Raw genomic sequence first — 18662 nt, 5'->3', positions numbered from 1 at the left:
GGGGTTTTTTTTAGCCAGGTGAATCTGGAGACACGCCTTACCACCCTAGAGAAACCACCAACATGAGAACACAGACAGTGGCCTCCTACTTCAGAGTAAGATTTGAACATTTTTTTTTATTATTTTATTTTATTTGCTTGGATCAGTTATTTGGGAGGTTTTTAGAGAGAGCCACAAATTAACAAACAAATACAGTTGTACTCAGTAGTTCACATACACTCATCATGAGCATGATTTCATAGTAATTTTGAGCTTTTAATAATTTCTTTTAAGTGTTTTGTTTCCAGGGTGGAATGATTGTACAGCAAAGATCTTTAAGGAAAAAAAGTCCTTAAAGATTTATGCATTTATTTTGAATTTTCTACACAGGGTCAGAATTATAAATACAAACATAGAAATTATACATACAAACTCAGATATATAGATACTCTTTTAGGGCCAGGGGCTGGATAACCACCATCTACCATTATAGAATTGTACCATAAATTTCTAGCTGGTTTTCTTTGAGTGCCTTGTCTCTCACCAGAGACATTATAACTACCATATATTTACCACAACTACCCCTAATCTTCTCCTTCTGCTCCTTCTAGTACTCTTTGATGGACCTTCTGTCCAAGATGGTGGCAGGTCAGCCTCACTTTGTGCGCTGCATCAAGCCCAACAACGATCGCCATGCCAACAAGTTTGACCGTGAAAAGGTTCTGGTCCAGCTTCGATACACTGGTGTTCTGGAGACTGCCAAGATCAGACGCCAGGGTTACTCTCACCGCATCCTGTTTGCTAACTTCATTAAGAGGTCAGTGGTGAAAAGCAGAGCTTATGAAGTGATTACAAAATCAGCGTGTAGACCCTTGATATTAGTGTCCAGATAATTACATTGATTGCTGCAGGTACTACTTATTGGCTTACCATGCTAACGAGGAGCCCGCTGCGACTCCAGAAACATGTGCTGCAATACTGGAGAAGGCCAAGCTGGAAAACTGGGCTATGGGAAAGACAAAGGTAAGGAGAGATTTAATTTGGTGTTTACTGTTGTTTGTCATTGTTTGGTTAAGTTGAGGCAAGAAATTAAAAGAAATTTTCCACCTTTTTATTGTTGCATCCCTTCATGATCCAGCAGGAATCTCAAACATACGGAACAAACATCCAAATGTAGCACATTGAGTTCAGAGTTGTGCTGATTTTTTTGAGTCTCCTTTGCCAGAGGCCAATTTAAAACTTCAATACTAAATAAAGCTTTTTTCCACACGTTATGGTCATGAATAGATTCAAATCAAGTTAATAAAGGACTCCAGATGAAGGCTCATACACCCAAACCATTTAGGTTAAACAAGGCATGAAAATAAAAGAATGTGCTTCTGATTTTTTATTTTTTTATTTTAAATCTATAACCAAAGAGCATTTCAAATATCATCATCATCTAATTTCATAGATTTGAGTGAACAACAGTGATTATCCCACAACTGTAAAAGGCTGATGGGGTGTGGTCGTCACCCTGCCAAGCGGTCAGGTGGTTGGGTGGCATGGACCCTCAAGTTTCTGTATTGAAATAGCTCGAGAACAAAGCAACATAAGATTTTGACATTTATACCATAGATGTATCCACTAAAAACGTTGGAAAATTTTGAATCTCAGTGACCTCTTTCTCAAGGTTATGGTCAAAGGTCAGGTTTTCATTCAGTATGTACAGCTCCTGAAAATCTTGGAGTTTGAATCCTGATGACGTGATCTCAAGGTCAGAGGTCAGATTTTCAAATTTATACCTTAGGTGCATTAACTAGGAGGCTAAGGGGTAGCACTGACAGCTGCCAGTATTTTTACATATTCTGATTACCTAGGGTTAGGGTAAATATTAATGCAAACTGAAGCCAGTTTAGTGGAGGCTACTTTCTTTGTAATGCTTTATCTTCTGCTGCTTTATGGATTAGCATTTATTTATTACTTTTCTAATCTTGATAACAACTTAAAACACTTTAAACTATGAGACTCATATGCATTCATATTGCACTGACGCGCACATGCAAATGCCACATACAAAGGTACCTTAAATTGTTGAACCCAGAAATCTCCTGCTGTGAAAGAACAATAACTTCTGCACTGTCGTGCCTGAAAAGGGAATCCAACAGTGCTTGCGTGATTCTGCATTTGAGGCTAAAGCTACAGTGTTATGTTTATATTTCAATAACTAACAGTTGTTTTTATCTCTCTGGGCTTAGGTGTTTCTCAAGTATTACCACGTTGAACATCTGAATCTGATGGTACAGCAGACAACACAGCGAATCATCCTGGTCCAGGCTTGTGTTCGAGGCTGGCTTGGAGCCAAGCGGTACCGGCGGATATTAAAAGAGCGAGAACAAAGTGCCCTGGTGCTGCAGTCAGGTTAGTAAACTGTGCACGCTGGTTGTGTACCACAATGTCAACAAGTTATAGAGGAATAGAATTTTTTTTTTTTTTGTGCTGCAGCATACAGAGGCCATCAAGCTCGGAAGAGGGTAGCTGATGAGAAAAGCAAAGCAAAGTTGGAGGCCTTCATCATCCAGTTTCAGGCTGGTAGGAGTCTGATATTAAATTAGTTACATTATCTATATGTGGTGCGTATTATATTGGCTTACCCATGTTCCATTTTCTTCTTCAGTTTGCCGAGGCTATCTCGCAAAAAAGAGGTACAAAGAGATGGTAGATGAGAAGAATAAAGCGGCAACCAAGATTCAGGCTCGCTACAGAGGGCATAAAGAAAGGAAGAGCTTTAAAAGAAAGCTGTAAGAGAGATGGAAGCTATGCACAAAGCAGCAGTGAAATGTCTTTTTTTCTTTTCTTTTTTTAACATAAATGTGTCTATTTTGCTTCCAGGGAAGCCAGAGACAAAGAGAAAGCAGAGACTGCTTCGAAAGAAAATGAGGAACAGATAGCAAAACCGGAAATTGATGCAAAGAACGAGGAGGAGGAAACTAAAGCTGCAGTGGTTCTTCAAAGCAACTATAGGGGCTACAAAGAGAGAAAAAAGTTTAAGGAGAGAAAAAAGACGATGGCTGGAGCAGAGCTGGAATTGCCAAATGCAACAGCAGAAGAGGGACAGGAAAAAGATGTCCAAGAGTTGGCTAACAAAGGAGAAGGTGAAAAGTCAGCTGATAAACAAGAGGAGAATGAGGAAGATGAAGAAAGTACTTATGAAGCAGAGGAGAATGATGACAGTGATAATACTCAGGTGCCAGAAGATGAGCACACAGAAGTGGCAGAGGAAGCAGTGATTCAGGATGCTGAGCCTAAAAAAGAAGAGCAGGAGGATGGTGGACAGAAAAAAACTGCAGGTGAGGAAGCTGCTGATTTAGAAGAGGAAACCAAGGCGGCCACTGTTCTCCAGAGTAACTTCAGGGGCTACAAAGAGCGGAAGAAATTAGAGGAAGAAGGCAAAATCCCAGCTAAGAAACAGAAAGCAAAAAGTCCTGCAGGGGACGAAGTGCTGGAAAAGGAACCAGGTAGTGACGAGGCAGAAAAAGAAGCCTCGACAACAGCTGAAAATGCAGATGAGACCAAAGCGGCTGTAGTGCTTCAGAGCAATTTCAGAGGCCACAAGGAGCGCAAACGACTCGAAGAGGAGGGAAAGCTCCCGAAGAAAAGGCAGAAGGAGAAAGATGTTCCACCAGAGCCTCCAAAGGAGGAAGAGACAGAGGAATCTCTTCCAGAACCCCAGGAGAACACTTCTAGTGAGAACCAAGAAGGGCTGGATGAAGAGAAAGCAGCTACTGTCATCCAGAGTAACTTCCGAGGCCACCGGGACCGAAAGAAAATGAAAGCTGAGAGGGAAGCGCAATTGAAAGCTAAGGAGGAATCTGGGACTCCCACTGATGCAGAACAGGAGGAGGCTGTGGACATCACTGATGTGCTAATTGAACGTAAAGATGAGACAGACGTTGAAAACCAAAGACTGGAGGAAGAACACGCTGCAGTGAAGATCCAGAGTAACTTCAGAGGGTACAAGGACAGGAAGAACCTGAAGGCCAACAAGGAAACTGCACAGAAAGAGACAAGAAGGCTGGAGAGCTTCTCCAGACAGGTTATAGCCTCAAACAGATTTTATTGAAAACTCACTATCTTGTCATTTTCTTTCCAGTCTTATATTCTTTTTCCTGCTAATCTCTCCAACAGATCGCAAAGACGTCTGAGGACTTTCTGACTCTGCAGCAGAAGCTGAATGAGATCATCCAGGCCCATCAATCAGACCCTGAGAACAATGGCATGTTGTTTGTGAGAGGAAACGCAATCAATGGTAGCTTCACTCCCCAGCGTCGCCATTCAAGTAAGATAAGTGAGGTTGGCTAGGTGAAAAACAGATTATAAAGCAATAAAAACAATTCATAATGCTGTCATGGATTGACCCAAAGTTAATTTGAAGTTCTGGTTCAGCTTTTGATGCACTGGACCTTTAGATAATTAAGAAAGACAGTCTGTCCATTCTCACTGTCTTCTCAGCTTCTCTAGTCTTTTTCAGTCTGCTGAACTGAAGATAATGGATATGGTGCCCAACTGCGCTCAGAACCATTGACCGAAAGTTGTCAAATGCGACTGAGCTATTAGTTCTATTCAAACTGACTGAAAACAACAATTTGGGCCAGGAGTGGGTGCTCATTTTCAAGGATAATAAATTCCAGCTATTTTCTCCCTGTTCTTTAATTTTGATCGATAAAAAACAAAACAAAAAAAACAAGGAGATTGCAATTTTATTGCTGACTTCTGGTAGATGACCATGTTACTGATTAGGGATGCACCGATACCACTTTTTTGGAAAATGAGTACGAGTACGAGTACTTGCATTTCAGTACTCGCCGATACCGAGTACTTACTCATTGACAAATGCCAGCCATTTGACTTTCTGGTAGTAATAAGGGAAATGTATTTCATATTATATATATTGTATACATTTGTATTTGTGTATTTTAGTTACAAATATATAATATTTCAGATGTAAAATAATCTTACATTTAGTACTGTAGTTTATCATTGAATACCTATAGCACACAGACTTTACCTTGGGTCAAGTATGGTGGAGATGAAGTACAGTGGGTTGGTCTCAACGTCACTGAAGCGCTTTTTGACAGCTGCCTGTAAGGTTGCTTTCATTGCCTTGACGCCGTGGTCCTCGTCTGTTTCTCTGTTTAGAAGTCTCACTAGCACAGTCACAGCTGGGATGACATCAGAGGCTAGTGCGTCGTAGCTGCTCACTTTTTTAGTTAGTTCCTCAAAAGGGGCGAGGATGGCAACAGTCGTCTCCATAAGAGCCCACTGGTGAGCGGTGAACTCCCTGACTATCTAGTCAGGGAGTTCATGCTCGGACACATACACCTCCAGCACTCGCTTTTGCTCAATGAGGGACTGGAGCATGTAATACGTGCTGTTCCAGCGCGTCTGTACGTCCTGCTGCAGTCTCTTTATTGGCTGTTTGAGCTGTCCCTGAATGTCCTCGAGGCGGGAGTAGGCTAAGGCGGAATGTTTAAAATGCCCAACTATTTTCCGTCCCACTGCTATAGCATCAGCTATGCTCCTCTGTGCTAATAAGCGTGGGTAAATAAGCGTGGGTAAACTCTTTGTACTTGTTGTTGTGTTGGGATTTTAGGTGCTTGATTAAATTACTTGTGTTAAATGCGCTACCTTTTGAGCCTCCTCTGGACAATTTCGCTGAGCACAATTTGCAGTCCGCCTTTGTTTTCGCATCTTCGTTCACTTTGAAATAGTTCCACACGGCTGACATGTCTCGCCTCGCCTTCTCCCAGCTCTGAACTGCAGCCGGGGCCTGGGGGCGGGCACTTGGCGCTTGTGATTAACCCCTTACATGCCGCTCAAACATAGACAGGTCTCAGACCGTGGTATCGGTCCCCGGTATCGGGGGACTTTTAACGAGTACGAGTACTTTAGAAAATGTGGTATCGAGGCCGATACCAGCTACCGGTATCGGTATCGGTGCATCCCTATTACTGATGGACAGTATCTTCTTTGTGTGTCCTGCAGCTCTATTAGATTAGGAAACCTGAGAAGGTCAAGTGCCAAACAGGAAGCATTTCTCTTCTTCATGTGTCATCAAAGATAACATTTGATTTGCATGGGTGATATCTGTAATTGCTTTTGGGGTGGTCAATGAAGAGAGGCAGCAATTTGAAAAGTTCACTTTGCAAAAATAAAGATGACAGCTGTCATTGTACATTCAGGTGTCTCAAGTAAACAATCTAATATTTATGTGATGAAGGGTCATATTTGACCACAATCTCAATTATTTTGCTTTTTATCACGCTTTAGAGTCTTTTTGAGTTTTATTACAAGGGCATTGCATTTGCAGTACCTTTTTAATCTTGTGTGATAGCCTTGTAATGCTCTGTTTGTAAATTCAGTTTTAACTTTTTTAGTAGTCAACATTTTGAATAATCACTTTTGTTTTGGAAGTTGTAACAGTACACCAGGGTACCTTCAGTAAGACTGAAGCATTTAACTTTCACCTGTCACCAGAAAAGCCCACATTTTAATTAATTTTGTATTATGAATACATATTCATTCTTTGACTAGTACCCTAAAGAGTAATATGAAAGTAGTAATCTAAAGGGAGAAGACAAAACCAAAAGCCAGCCACAAAAGGATACTGCCCACAGACAAATGAATAACGTAAAGCCTTTGAGTTTCAGACTGTATGCTTTGAATGTACTGAATGATCTTGCATTTCTTTCATTTCATATAGTTTTTTAATTTTGCAGAAGAGTGTTTTATTTTTTTCCTTCAGTTTGTCACTAACTTAATCCCTTTGACCAAGTGTTTACATTATTTTATGGTGTTTCTGTCCTGAACATAATACTTTTTGATCCTTAACCATGCTATATTTAATATAAAAAAGATATAGTAAAAAATAATAATCCATAATGGAACATAAAGCTTAGCTAGTCTTAAAGCCTTACCACAAAGAGAAAACTAGCTAACTCAGTTGATAACCTGGTACTACTCAATAGCACTGGGTTATATCCTCATTGGTCTTTCCAAGTAATTTTTCTTCTTTGTGACATAAATTCATCACGGTGCAGAATACATTTCTCAGATATTTGGTCCACGTTGACACTACACAGTTGCTGATTTGTTGGCTACACATCCCACTTCTGCTATTTACATAAGCAAGCAGCTAAAAAGAAATACCTAAAACAATGGCCAGGGAGAGTGTGTTAACTAGAGAGCATTTAATGACTCTTACTCAGTTTATTTTCTTTCAAAAAGAGCCCGAATAGATGTTTTTGTTTCCAGTCTTTATGCTAGGCTAAGCTAACTTGCGGCAGTGTACAGATCTGCAGACAAAACAGTGGTATCACAGAGTGAGCTACACAGATAACAGTCTTCCTTTAATCCAGGCATGTTTGCCCTTTACAGACTCTTCTCCAGCACAGTGCATTGCCTGAGGTAAAGCAGAATGAATTATCAGTGTTATTTCCAGGGGCTAGTGCAACTCCTATGAAATTATCCTTTTCAGCTTCACAAAGTCATTTCTCCATTGACGGCGCTAATCTGTCCTCATGAATTTCACTGACATAATAAATCAAAATCATTTGCAATACACACACACACAGACAGAGAGAGAGAGAGAGAGAGAGAGAGAGAGCAGAGGAATCCCAGTCACATTGTTCTTCAGGAAAGGTCATCAGATGTTAATCATGTTTTGCGAGTTAGCATTTCCAACAATTATGGCAAGAAGTAATAAGTAGGTACGTAAAATTGGCTTTAGTTGTTTGCAATTCAGAATGACCTTTGGATGGAGTTGTTCAATAATGTTACAAACTTTTTACCTTCTTCACCTGAGAGCTTCTGTACGTGATGGATTGTTTTTTTCCCGTATGTGAACAGCGATTAATAATGAGCATCAAACAAAGGTCACTGTAATATATTTATAATTGCAATAACATAGATGAGGGTTGTTGATACAGTACATCATGTATGACAAACATGATAGATTGCAGTACAGTCGCTGCAAGGTGGGAGATGTCAGGCATGAAAGCTGCCCACCCAATCACTGCATGTTCAAATACCGTACTCGGAATTAAACGTGGATCATTACGAAGTTATCAAACACTGCACTTCCACAAGTGCCTTAGAAAATATACACTAAAAAATATTCCTGAGCCTCATAAAAATGACACAATAATCTTGAGTAAGATATAACTGAAATATATAACATCAAATGTTTATACCTGTATCATTAATCTGGACTGCACTGGTGGTTCTTGCTTTGAATCTAGTCATCTTTCATTTCACGACTTCTCTCTAAAGTCATCTGTCAAAAGTTTAAAAAATATATATATATATATATAACATAATGCAAAAACACATTATGTGCATGTTATATGTTCAGTTTTCTACTCTAATTTATTTGGTATCTTGCAGGAGAAAAATATTATGAATTGCTGAGGCTAACCTCCAGATGTAGAAATCCATCACAGAGTAGAAATACCTCCCTCCTCTCCAATTGACCATAATGCTAACATAAATCCTTATATATTTCCAGAAATCTGCATTTTACAGCAGCACTCTTTGTTATTAAAGGCTGCAGAAACGTATTCTGTGAAAAGTAGGAAGTAAAAAGATGGAAATACAAACTGATTTGAAGGCAGCAATTTCTGGGCAGTCGTCTCTGTCTCACCATCCCCCAGCTCATCTGACATGTTTGCTCTTTAAGAAGGGAAGAAAATGCCCCAAAATACTTCAGCTAAGAGTACTTTTGTGAAATAAGAGGCTGCAGCAGTGGTGGGCATGCCATGAAAACAAACTGACACTTAAAAAAATACAAACTGCTCATGTGTTGAAGATATTTTGAGAGTTTATCAGGAAGTAAAGTTGTGCGTTTTTGTCAGCCTCATTTGCCCAATTATCATCAGCAAAACCAGTGCCGGATGCATTAAACTGTCTGTGTTACTTTTCAGCTGACAAAAGATTGTTGAGAACCCCCCGCAGGAACCAGCAGCCAAAGACCCTGAATACACCAGAGGACTCCACCTATTACAACCTGATTCATGTAAGTCTAAGAGAAGGCGACGAACGATTTCAGATATTTTCTACAACAAAGCTTTGCCGTCAGCTGCACCTGTAACCGCCTTCCCAGCATCTAGCTTTAATAATGCACTATTGATTGTCAAATTTTACCCTGTAGTAGAGCTCTTTACCACACAGCGTATGTTGCCAAGGTGAGAAATATCAGACTATTATGAAGCTGTCTGGAAAAGTATTTTTGTCAATGGAGTGATTTTCTTCAGAAGTTTCCCTTTTGTACTAAAAGTAGTCCCTTTTTATTCAGTGTTTATTGTTAGAAATCTTTTTATCATTTTGGTGCACAATAGCACCTGGTTGCTGTTTACTGTTCTGTTTGTTCTGTAGTGTAGTAAAAACTGCAGACACAATCTATCTAGTCGATAATTAGACTGACGATCTCTTTAGACATTTAGGCATTCAACACTCAAAGCAGCAGACTTTTACTAAATCGATTACTGTGCTTTCACATTTGCTCAAGTAGTTTTAAAACAGAAGAATTCCGTTAAACTTTAGTGGAATTAATATTTAAACAATGTTTCATTTTGCATTGTTGAAAATATGTAGTGATTGTTGAATCATTGTTGAACAGCCACTAAAATGGTGGTGCATCCCATTAAAAACAGACATGAAAACATAAAAACAGAAAACCTATGGCTAAGGGGAAGAAAATCCACTCGCTGGACCCTTTATTAGCTACTATGAGGTTAGACCCCCTTTTACCTTCAGAATAACCTAAATTCTTCATAGCAAAGCTAAGTATTGAGTTTAAATGAGGCTTAGTTGGTACTACAAGGCCCAAAGTGTGCCAAGAAAATGTACAGTGACACCATTATACTATGGTGGATGGAGAGATGCTTTCATGTTGTTTACACCCAGATTTGACCCATTTGCCATCTGAATAATGCATCAGAAATCATTAGACCAGAAAATGTTTTTTCTTCTGCTGCTGTAGCCCATGTTCTTCAAGTTTCAACATGTTGTGCTTTAAGAGATGCTCTTCTGCATACCTTGATTGCAGCAAATGGGTATTTGAGTTACTGTTGCCTGCTTGATAGTTGTGTGGGAAAATCCCAGCAGATCAGCAGTTTTTGAAATAATCAGACCAGTCTGCCACATTCAAAGTCACTTAAATTACTTTCTTCCCCATTCCGATGATCAGTATGGACTTCAGCAGGTTGTGTCTATATGGTGCAATCAAATTGGCTGATTAGATACTTGCATTAATGTGCAGTTTGGCTAACGAAGTGGCTAGTGGGGGTCTTTTATCTGACGTTTCTCACTGAGTGACTGAAATGCCTCTCATAGACATCAGTGACCATCATGCTTCAGTTTAACGCATTATTTCCAAATTGTTGTGTTTTTCTCTAGATTAGTTGATTGTGATTAGTGGTAATGCTCTCCTATAAGATGATATGTCACCGTCTTATACAACAAGATATGTCATCTAGAAACCATGAATATAGAGTGTTTGTGGGTAAATCCATCCAGATATTACTGTTGGCTGTTTGACATTTAATAATCAGTTCTCCATCTCTCTTCATTCAGCGGTCTGTCCAAGATGATAAACGCAAACCCAGGAAAGAGGGGTAAGTGTCCCACTCTTATTTTAACAACCTATTAGCTACTGTTTTATGAGGTTGGCATGCTGCCTCCTTGCTTGCTACTCCTGGGCCATAGTAACAACTACAGCCTGGTGCCGACATAGGGACAGTGAAAAGGCATAGGATCCAAACTTAATGATCCACAGTGATACACACATCCACAGTTAAATTAATTGCCCTCATCTTTTACCTCTTTACATTGGCTGAATATCATATTCTTAGAGAAATTTAACGTAAGGAATCCCAAATTGGTGGTTTGGTATCATTTATAGGAGTTGTTCTGTGGGTTTCTGCATTATGTGACATGTTTCTAATATACTGGTAAATGTTTTCAGCATTTTTGTTAAAGAAAAGAAAATGAAACCAGAAAGTATCTGTGGATGTGTGCAGTCATGCATATGTATGTGCTGTACAGGCCACAAGGTGAGCATCCCGCACAGAGTGAGGGGTTGAAGATAGACCGATAGGGCTGGCTGAACAAGCAGGGGCCTGGGTACTTTATCACAGCAGTCTGAGGAGACACAGACATGCACACACACACACTGAGCCACCTTGATGTGGACACACACAATACAACACAGTGCTAAACATCAAGGGTAATAATTTGTTAGCAAATAAATAAAGCCAGCGATGGACAGGAGCAGTTTACATGCATCATTAAGGATGAGAAGGTCAGCAGGAACAATAGTGTCTCTGGCTGAAGCTGACAGCAATTGGGCTTGGGAAATGGGAAAACGTGGGTGGTAGGGATAGAAAGCTGGAGAGTATACTGATGTGATGATAGTAAATGAGAGTGAATACATGAGAAATGGGGAGGGAAAGTGTGATTGCATAGCACAGATATCTATATTTTAGTACCACCTATTCAGCATATTTCAAGCTTATGAAACCTTATAGGCTTCTCACCACACTGCATTTCAAAAATATGTCTGTAATCGTTGTGCATTCAGTGCATAATTAATTCTGTCATATTATTTGGGACATTTCAAACAAGTCTGCAGCTATAGGTTAATGTATGCTTGTGGCTAATGATATATTGCTACTTTAAGCTAAATACTAAAATGTTGATCTCTGGTAATATTTGCTTAGAGCATTAAAAAGGCCTGTAACCCTATTTTTAAGAAAAAGTTGTTATCTAAGTTATTAGAACTCAGGACATTTAGATTTGCCTGCTTCTTGTTGGTATGAAATAGTCTTCCATCTGCTTTTTTCCCCAAGGGGTGATAACATTTTACATTTTACACCACATCTTCCTGAAGCAAACGTCCCATTTTTCCAGGACTACACTAACATATGACACACTGCGGTTGGATCTCCTGCCAGAAATAAACCAACGATCTTTTGTGTAAATGCCAAATGTGTTAACCATTACACTACAGACAATTCATAAAAAGCTAACTGTGAGCTAACCTTTTGTGTTCTAAAATGAGGCCAGATTTAGACATTGGCTATTTCTTACCTCAGTAGCTTTACTTCTCAGTGTAAGAGAATGTTTACAAAAAAAGCCACCATGTTGATTTTGGTCTGAAATTAGATACCCCACAAGTTGCATTCATCTTGCTCATCAAGCATACAATGCTGGGAAGTCATCCAAAAATGCTTCCGTGTGCATATCAAGGTACTTCACTTCAATCAAATGAATAATTTGTCTAAAACAATTGTCTAAAACAATTTCACTTTCAGTCTGGAGTGACATATGGCTGTTGCTGTCCCTAAAGCCATGCATGGCTACATAAATCAGTAATGACAACAGTAATTAAAAGTAATCTCTGAAATGTGGTAATGCATTTATGTACTTCATGTCTATGTAAATTATATGAGTAAAATCGAGTGTAGAAAGACAGAAATATAAAGTCAACCTTCCCAAAAATTAAAGAAAAAAGAATTTTTAGTCTACCCAGAAAAATTCAAAAAATCCCAGACAAGCCCCGCTTTTTTGTTCTGACCCAGCTTATAAGCCACTTCTTTATTTTGGATTGAGTGCCTTGTAAAATGGCAGAATAGCCACCTAGCTTTAAAAAAAGAAAAGAAAGTTTGCTCAGTCACTCCTCAAAGCTTCTCTCACCTTATCAAAGAAACTCAAATGTTTAGTCAACCAGAAGAATCCAGAAGATCCCGGACGAGCCCCCATTTATTTTCTGACCTGGCTCATTAGCCAGTACAAAAAATGAAGAGTGATTTCAGAGCTTTAGATTACTGAAAAATCAAAGTTAAAAACTGAGATGATGCAGTATAAAACAACAGTGAAGACTATATGCTGTACTTTACCAATAGTGGCTGGCCTAAGCCAACCCCCAACCCAGGTATACCTTTATCTGGTATGCCTGAAAAAGACTCATGCACTGCCACTCCAAGGTCAATAAGGGGTTCAGAAGGGCTTGTTAAATGTGCCATATCTGGTTAGTTCAATGTGGCAAGTGCCTTGAGATATTCAATCAATTTATGTTGTCGTGTTAGTAATGTTTGAGTTGTATATGGCAGCGGTCCCCAACCTTTTTTGCGCCACGGATCGGTTTATGCCCGACAATATTTTCACAGACCGGCCTTTAAGGTGTCGCGGATAAATACAACAAAATAAAACTAGTACTGGTACCAAAAAAAGAAGATTTACTCTTAACACACGTGAAAAGACCCAGGAAAACCGAGTTAACAATAAAAACGATAACAAAATAACGCTGAAAACCGATTAAAAACCCTGAAAACCACACATTTCACACCTGAGCCTCAACTCTTTCAGCCCGATACCAAACAACTCACGGACCGGTACCGGTCCGAGGCCCAGGGATTGGGGACCGCTGGTATATGGCATAAAAAAAGAAAAATCAGTGGATGTTGTAGGAAATGGCAATACTTCAGCTAGTTAAAATACAACCAGGTATAACCTGAAGTCTTTGTCACAGAGCCATCTTAACAAACAAACTGAACATCTGCATTCCTCTGTGAATTATTTGTATCTAGTGCTACAAAAACTTAAAAAAAAATTAATAGCTCTTATATAATAGATCAAAATCTTGTGCTAGCCATTGTCATTGTGGTTTTTCTTTGTCCGTGCTGTGTCAATCACATAATTGAGCTAATAGTTTAGAGGACAGGAGAGGTAATTATAATCAAGGAGAAAGAATGTATTTCAGCTATAGAATAGCACATTTATTGTAATTCATCAGTGGGATAATTGTGTGCCAACCCCGCCTCCAAAAGTACAGTGTTCAGGTCAAGCTTCAAACACATCACAATGTAAGAATGAGATCAGTGTACTGGGCAGTACTGACTATATATTCTGATAGTGGTTATTACCTTATGTTAATAATGTGTGAGACATATTGATCTGCACATTGAAACTGTCCTTTTCACACTTCTGTTCAAATGGAGGTCAAAGTGACGGCTGAGAGAAGGGCTGCACAGTGCAGATGGACAGTTTGCACAGTCTGGTGAGCAGATACCTGGATGATGAGGACTTGATAATTATCCTCTTCTCAATAAGATTTGTCTTCTTTCTGCTGCTCAGTTAATTTTATAGTCACTGCTATCACAGAGACAAATTTTAAAGATGTGAAATCAGCTGGTGAATTAACTTGGGGAAAATATTTTTCTCCTTTTCTACAATAAAGAAATAGTTATATTGATGCCAGCATTTAGTGGCTTCTAAAAGAAAAAAAATCACAAAAAGCAGAAGATCATGAGTATCTCAAAGACCTGCTTATAGACGAAGAAAGTTAGAAAAAACTATAGCTCTGCACGTGAGCAGAATAGCTAAACCCTCTGTTTATGAGGGGCAACCAGTCAAAGGAAAGTTAGCCTAAAGGGGAGTGGCCTTTAAGGAGATGTTTTGACTTGTTTTAGACAGGAAGCAAAGGGCTTCACAACAATCAAGTATAAGAAAAACAAGTATAATTTTGAAGTCTGATTCATGCAGAGCAACTTCAGTCAAGTCAAAAATAAAAATTTGAGTATGAAATGAGCACATGTGGTCCCCTTTAAAGAGTTGCTGAGGTAGCTGCATTGAAGTCCATATAGCCAACCTGCGCCTGCTCCTAATTTTAAAATAAAAACTTGAATAGAGTTTTATCTGACCTTAGACAAATGACTTTATAATCAGATTTGAACGTAAAGTAAGAAAAACATAACGAGAGGGAAAGCACTTAACTTCAATCAAAATCTACTATTGAGGTTGTTGTGTTTATGAGAAATGTGTTGCATTGATTTTTACAGCATTCGCGTCTGGTTTCAGTCACACCTGTGCTCTATTTGCATCCGGAGAACCTGTTTAAAGACTATTTGATGACACTCTAATGTCTGTCTGACCCCGTCCTCTTATTTTTGCTGTAGCTCAGGGAAACTGTTGGATGTGGATGACCACTACTACCCAGCCCTCTCTACCAGCCGTTCTGAACCCTCCATGTCCAAAGAGAACACATCATCCATGCCTGAGAGGAAGCAATCTATAGGGAGGAGGCAGTCAATGGAAAGGAGGCGGTCCGTAGAGAGGAAGCAGTCCATGGACAGGAGACGATCTATGGATAGAAGGCAGTTTGGGGACAGGAGGCAGTCTGTAGAGCAGAGACTGACTGCTCCCAGTCGACAGATCCGAGAGAGGGCCGCCACTGAACCGGAGCGTCCCAAATCTGCCAAAGAAAACAGGTGTGTCATTTATGTCTTCTTCATAGTGTCTCTGGCAATAAGTACATGTCCTATAAAGTGTCCCTGTATTTTTGTGAAACTGTGCATGACTGCATTAATTACTTGTTTCTGCTTTTTTAATAATAACAACTGTAGACCTCCAGCTAGGTTTCAGCTGTAACATGAACCAACCCCATTCAAAGCACCTGAGAGATAACTTTCAGCTATGTTGTAATCAGCACCATCAATAAGCTTCAACAAGGTGGAACCACTTTTAAGCTGGAAATCAGTTTCCACTTTTTATGATGCCATTTTAATCTTTGTCAATACCAACCACGAGGTCCCATTATGACATTTTTGGGATTGTTTTTCCAACCATCTCGTCATCATTTCCATCGACTCGCAGATGAAAGATAGGTTATGGCCTTCAGGATTTTTGTCCAGCTGACCGCTTTGTTACCGTCTGCACGTACAATTTATTACAGTTCAGCTTTACTGATTCACAAATATAGTCACAAGTTACATTATTAATGTTTGCTAACTGAATTTGTTACGTTTCTACTTCAGCATAATAATGATACTACTGTTGCTACTGTTTAAAAATAAATGTAATCTCAGTGAATTTGGATGATTTGTAAAGTCAGACCTTAGTTTACAGAAAGAGGGAAAAGCATTATCTACATAACCATAATAAGACAAAGCTATACAGGCTGTATATGAAAGATGGAAGTTCTCACCATGATATCACCCACTGAAGACACTTCAGAAGCTTTTTGGCTCCATCTTGGATTTAAGAGACAGATCTGATCGTATTTTAGTGAGGCTGGAGTGCTAAGCTAGCAGCTAATGTTGGCTAGCTGGTAAGGCTATAGTTACAGTAAGGACAATAGTGGTTAGAGACCATGGCATGCTACAATTTTATTGCAACTGTGTACAGTAAACTTTGTAGTTTTGAAAGTCTTCACACCAAGTCTATGAAAACTCAGTCAATTGTTTTCTTCAAAGTGACTTTGCTGCTTTAAAGTTGGTGATAAAATGGCAATAAGATGAAGTCAGTCTGCTGAATAAGGTCAAGTAAATAATTACACGCAGTGTGTTTATGATAATAAGGAAAATTGCTGTCATTCGTTGCTAATCTGTTGCAGTCTACACATTCAACAGAAGTTCGCATAAATTACTTATATTCATAGTCCAGTCAGAACCTCACAGATATAAGACAGAAATTCTGAAATTCCTTCACAAATAGTGATGTAGTTGTCTCTTGTCTTTAATTCTAACGTTGTGCTTGATTGTATAGGCACAGTGCACAGATATCAACTAATTAGTGCTTTGTAACATGCAAATAAAATACCAGACTTTAACTCATCACAAGCGTGGACTTGGAGAGTTTGTATCACTTAGCTGGTCAAATAATTTCATCATAAAGCTACAAAAGGCAGAAACACCACAAACACAGTCAAGACTTCCAGTTCAGTGACTTTAATTAGCTGAGGTGAAGCCTAGCAGACAGATTAGCAACCTAGCCTGCATCCACCTGTCACTCAAACCAGTCTCACCCATAATAATGCATAATTTTAAGCCTTGACTAAATTTAAATTGCTGATTCATAATAAAAATTTCACTCCACAATAAAGTTTTTGTGAAGAGGTAAATTATCTGCAGAGCCAACAACTGGGCTGTAAACATGTTTATTTTTACAGAAAGTTGTTCAGTTTAACATGAACTTACTGCAGTCTGCCTCAAGTGGCTGTTTGACGAACTGCACCTTTTGACACTTCAACTTTCTTTTATTTTTCAGTGCTATGCAGCTGCCTGTCACTAAAAGATATTATTAAAGATTCTTCAGATCAGGACTACAAATCAGATACTTGATTTGTAGTTTTAGTCTGGCCACATCCTTACTCCATAATAGGACTTGTGAGGTACCAGCACCTCTGTTTATGAGTCTGGTTTTTGAATTTTAGTTTTTACTTGCTCGAAGGATAAATTCATGTATGAATTTAATCTATTTTCCCTTCATCTTGGCCGCTCCCTTGGACAGCTCATGATAAATGGCCCAAATATGATAACCAGTATGAAAACCTTGAACCCTGAACATGAATCTTTTCATCTCCTTTCCATTTAATTTTGTTTGTTTGTTTGTTTACATCCCCACGTCCTACCTTGTGTTCAACATTTCTGTTTTTATCTACTTGTGCTGAAATTAGTCTCCTTTGTGTAATCGACAGACGCTCTGTTCCCAGAATGGCCTCCACAGAGAGCCGGACTGAAGAGAATCCATACGACTTCAGACATCTACTGAGGAAGACCTCGCAGAGACAAAGGCTGATCAAACATTACTGAATACAGGAAGTGACTTTTGGCTGTTCGGGACTTGATCGGTCGGGATCGCTGATCGCACCGTGTGGCAGTTTGTCCTGCTAACAACAGCACATGTTTCATTTATTTTATTGATCTTCAGACACATTGTACAACAGTTTGGGTAGGAAATGAAACTCCTCTGGACTTAACTGTATTGATTTCCATACATACAGTGAACACAGAGTACAGTCAATGTAAATAACAAGATGTCATACTTTTAAACTTGCTGTAAAATAAGGTTTTATTTATGAGACCAACAGTCTAGTTACTGGTATTCTGTATTTCCAATGTTTTTTCTTCGATATCTTTATTTTCTTTCAAAAAATTTGCAGGTTGTGCTCTTAAAACTTTGCATTTCAAGTCATTCCGAAGTCTAATCAGCTTCATATTGTGAAGAATGTACATTATTTTATCTGCTCAAATGTTCAGTTTGTTCACTTAAACAAAAAAATATATTAAATTCCTCGTCCCATTTCATTATTTTCAGTTCGTTGCTCTCAAATTAGCCGAAATCGCAAGCTTGTCATAACCATGCAAAATGAATAACGTAGAAGGAAAAATGCAAAGACATTCAGTGTTTCATTGCCTGTGTATATAAAGTACATCAATTCCTCACATTATCCCCCATCCCACGTTATTGTTGCTTTGTGCGCAATAATCACTACATTTGAAATAGCATTCACTCAAATGACAGCCTTTGATTCTTGTGAATATTTGGTGGAAAAGTGAGAAGGACAGAATGTTTTTTATTTATGTATTTATTTGAATATTGATGCCAGATTCAACCTCTGACCTTTATGTGACATTTTTGAAAGAGAAGCCCCCCTTGGGGGCTGTTAGTGAATTCCCAGCTACATGTTGACTACACACAGTGCACAGTGGCACAAAAACACGTAGGGCTGAAGAAATCCTGACAAAATGCAGACTACGGGAGAAAAACTGTTACAGCTTCCTCCACACACAGGATTCACAGACAAATGATTTAAAATAAAGAAATATTACAAAATGTTACACCAAGTTTGAACAAAGAATAAAACT

At 39.0% G+C, this 18662-nt stretch overlaps 1 protein-coding gene across 5 annotated transcripts in view; it reads left to right on the top strand.

Moving 5' to 3' along the window:
- Window positions 1-18639, top strand: part of myo3a (myosin IIIA) — a 74001-nt gene extending 55362 nt beyond the window's left edge. For 4 of the 5 annotated variants that reach the window (XM_084939704.1, XM_084939707.1, XM_084939706.1 and 1 more), the window contains 12 exons: window positions 15-95; window positions 591-796; window positions 891-1002; window positions 2217-2379; window positions 2464-2550; window positions 2636-2759; window positions 2851-4054; window positions 4147-4297; window positions 8940-9031; window positions 10591-10631; window positions 14973-15284; window positions 17492-18639. In XM_084939704.1, the coding sequence (XP_084795830.1) occupies window positions 15-95; window positions 591-796; window positions 891-1002; window positions 2217-2379; window positions 2464-2550; window positions 2636-2759; window positions 2851-4054; window positions 4147-4297; window positions 8940-9031; window positions 10591-10631; window positions 14973-15284; window positions 17492-17606 (2688 nt within the window). In that variant the 3' untranslated portion in view covers window positions 17607-18639. The remainder of the gene's footprint in view (window positions 1-14; window positions 96-590; window positions 797-890; window positions 1003-2216; window positions 2380-2463; window positions 2551-2635; window positions 2760-2850; window positions 4055-4146; window positions 4298-8939; window positions 9032-10590; window positions 10632-14972; window positions 15285-17491) is intronic. The other variant, XM_084939709.1, reaches the window with a different exon arrangement.
- Window positions 18640-18662: the final 23 nt, after the last annotated feature.

The sequence above is a fragment of the Perissodus microlepis genome, chromosome 9 (assembly GCF_051167445.1).
Source record: "Perissodus microlepis isolate ML-2025 ecotype Zambia chromosome 9, ASM5116744v1, whole genome shotgun sequence".
Classification (NCBI taxonomy): Eukaryota; Metazoa; Chordata; class Actinopteri; order Cichliformes; family Cichlidae; genus Perissodus; species Perissodus microlepis.
This window is presented reverse-complemented; position numbering and strand designations above follow the sequence as displayed.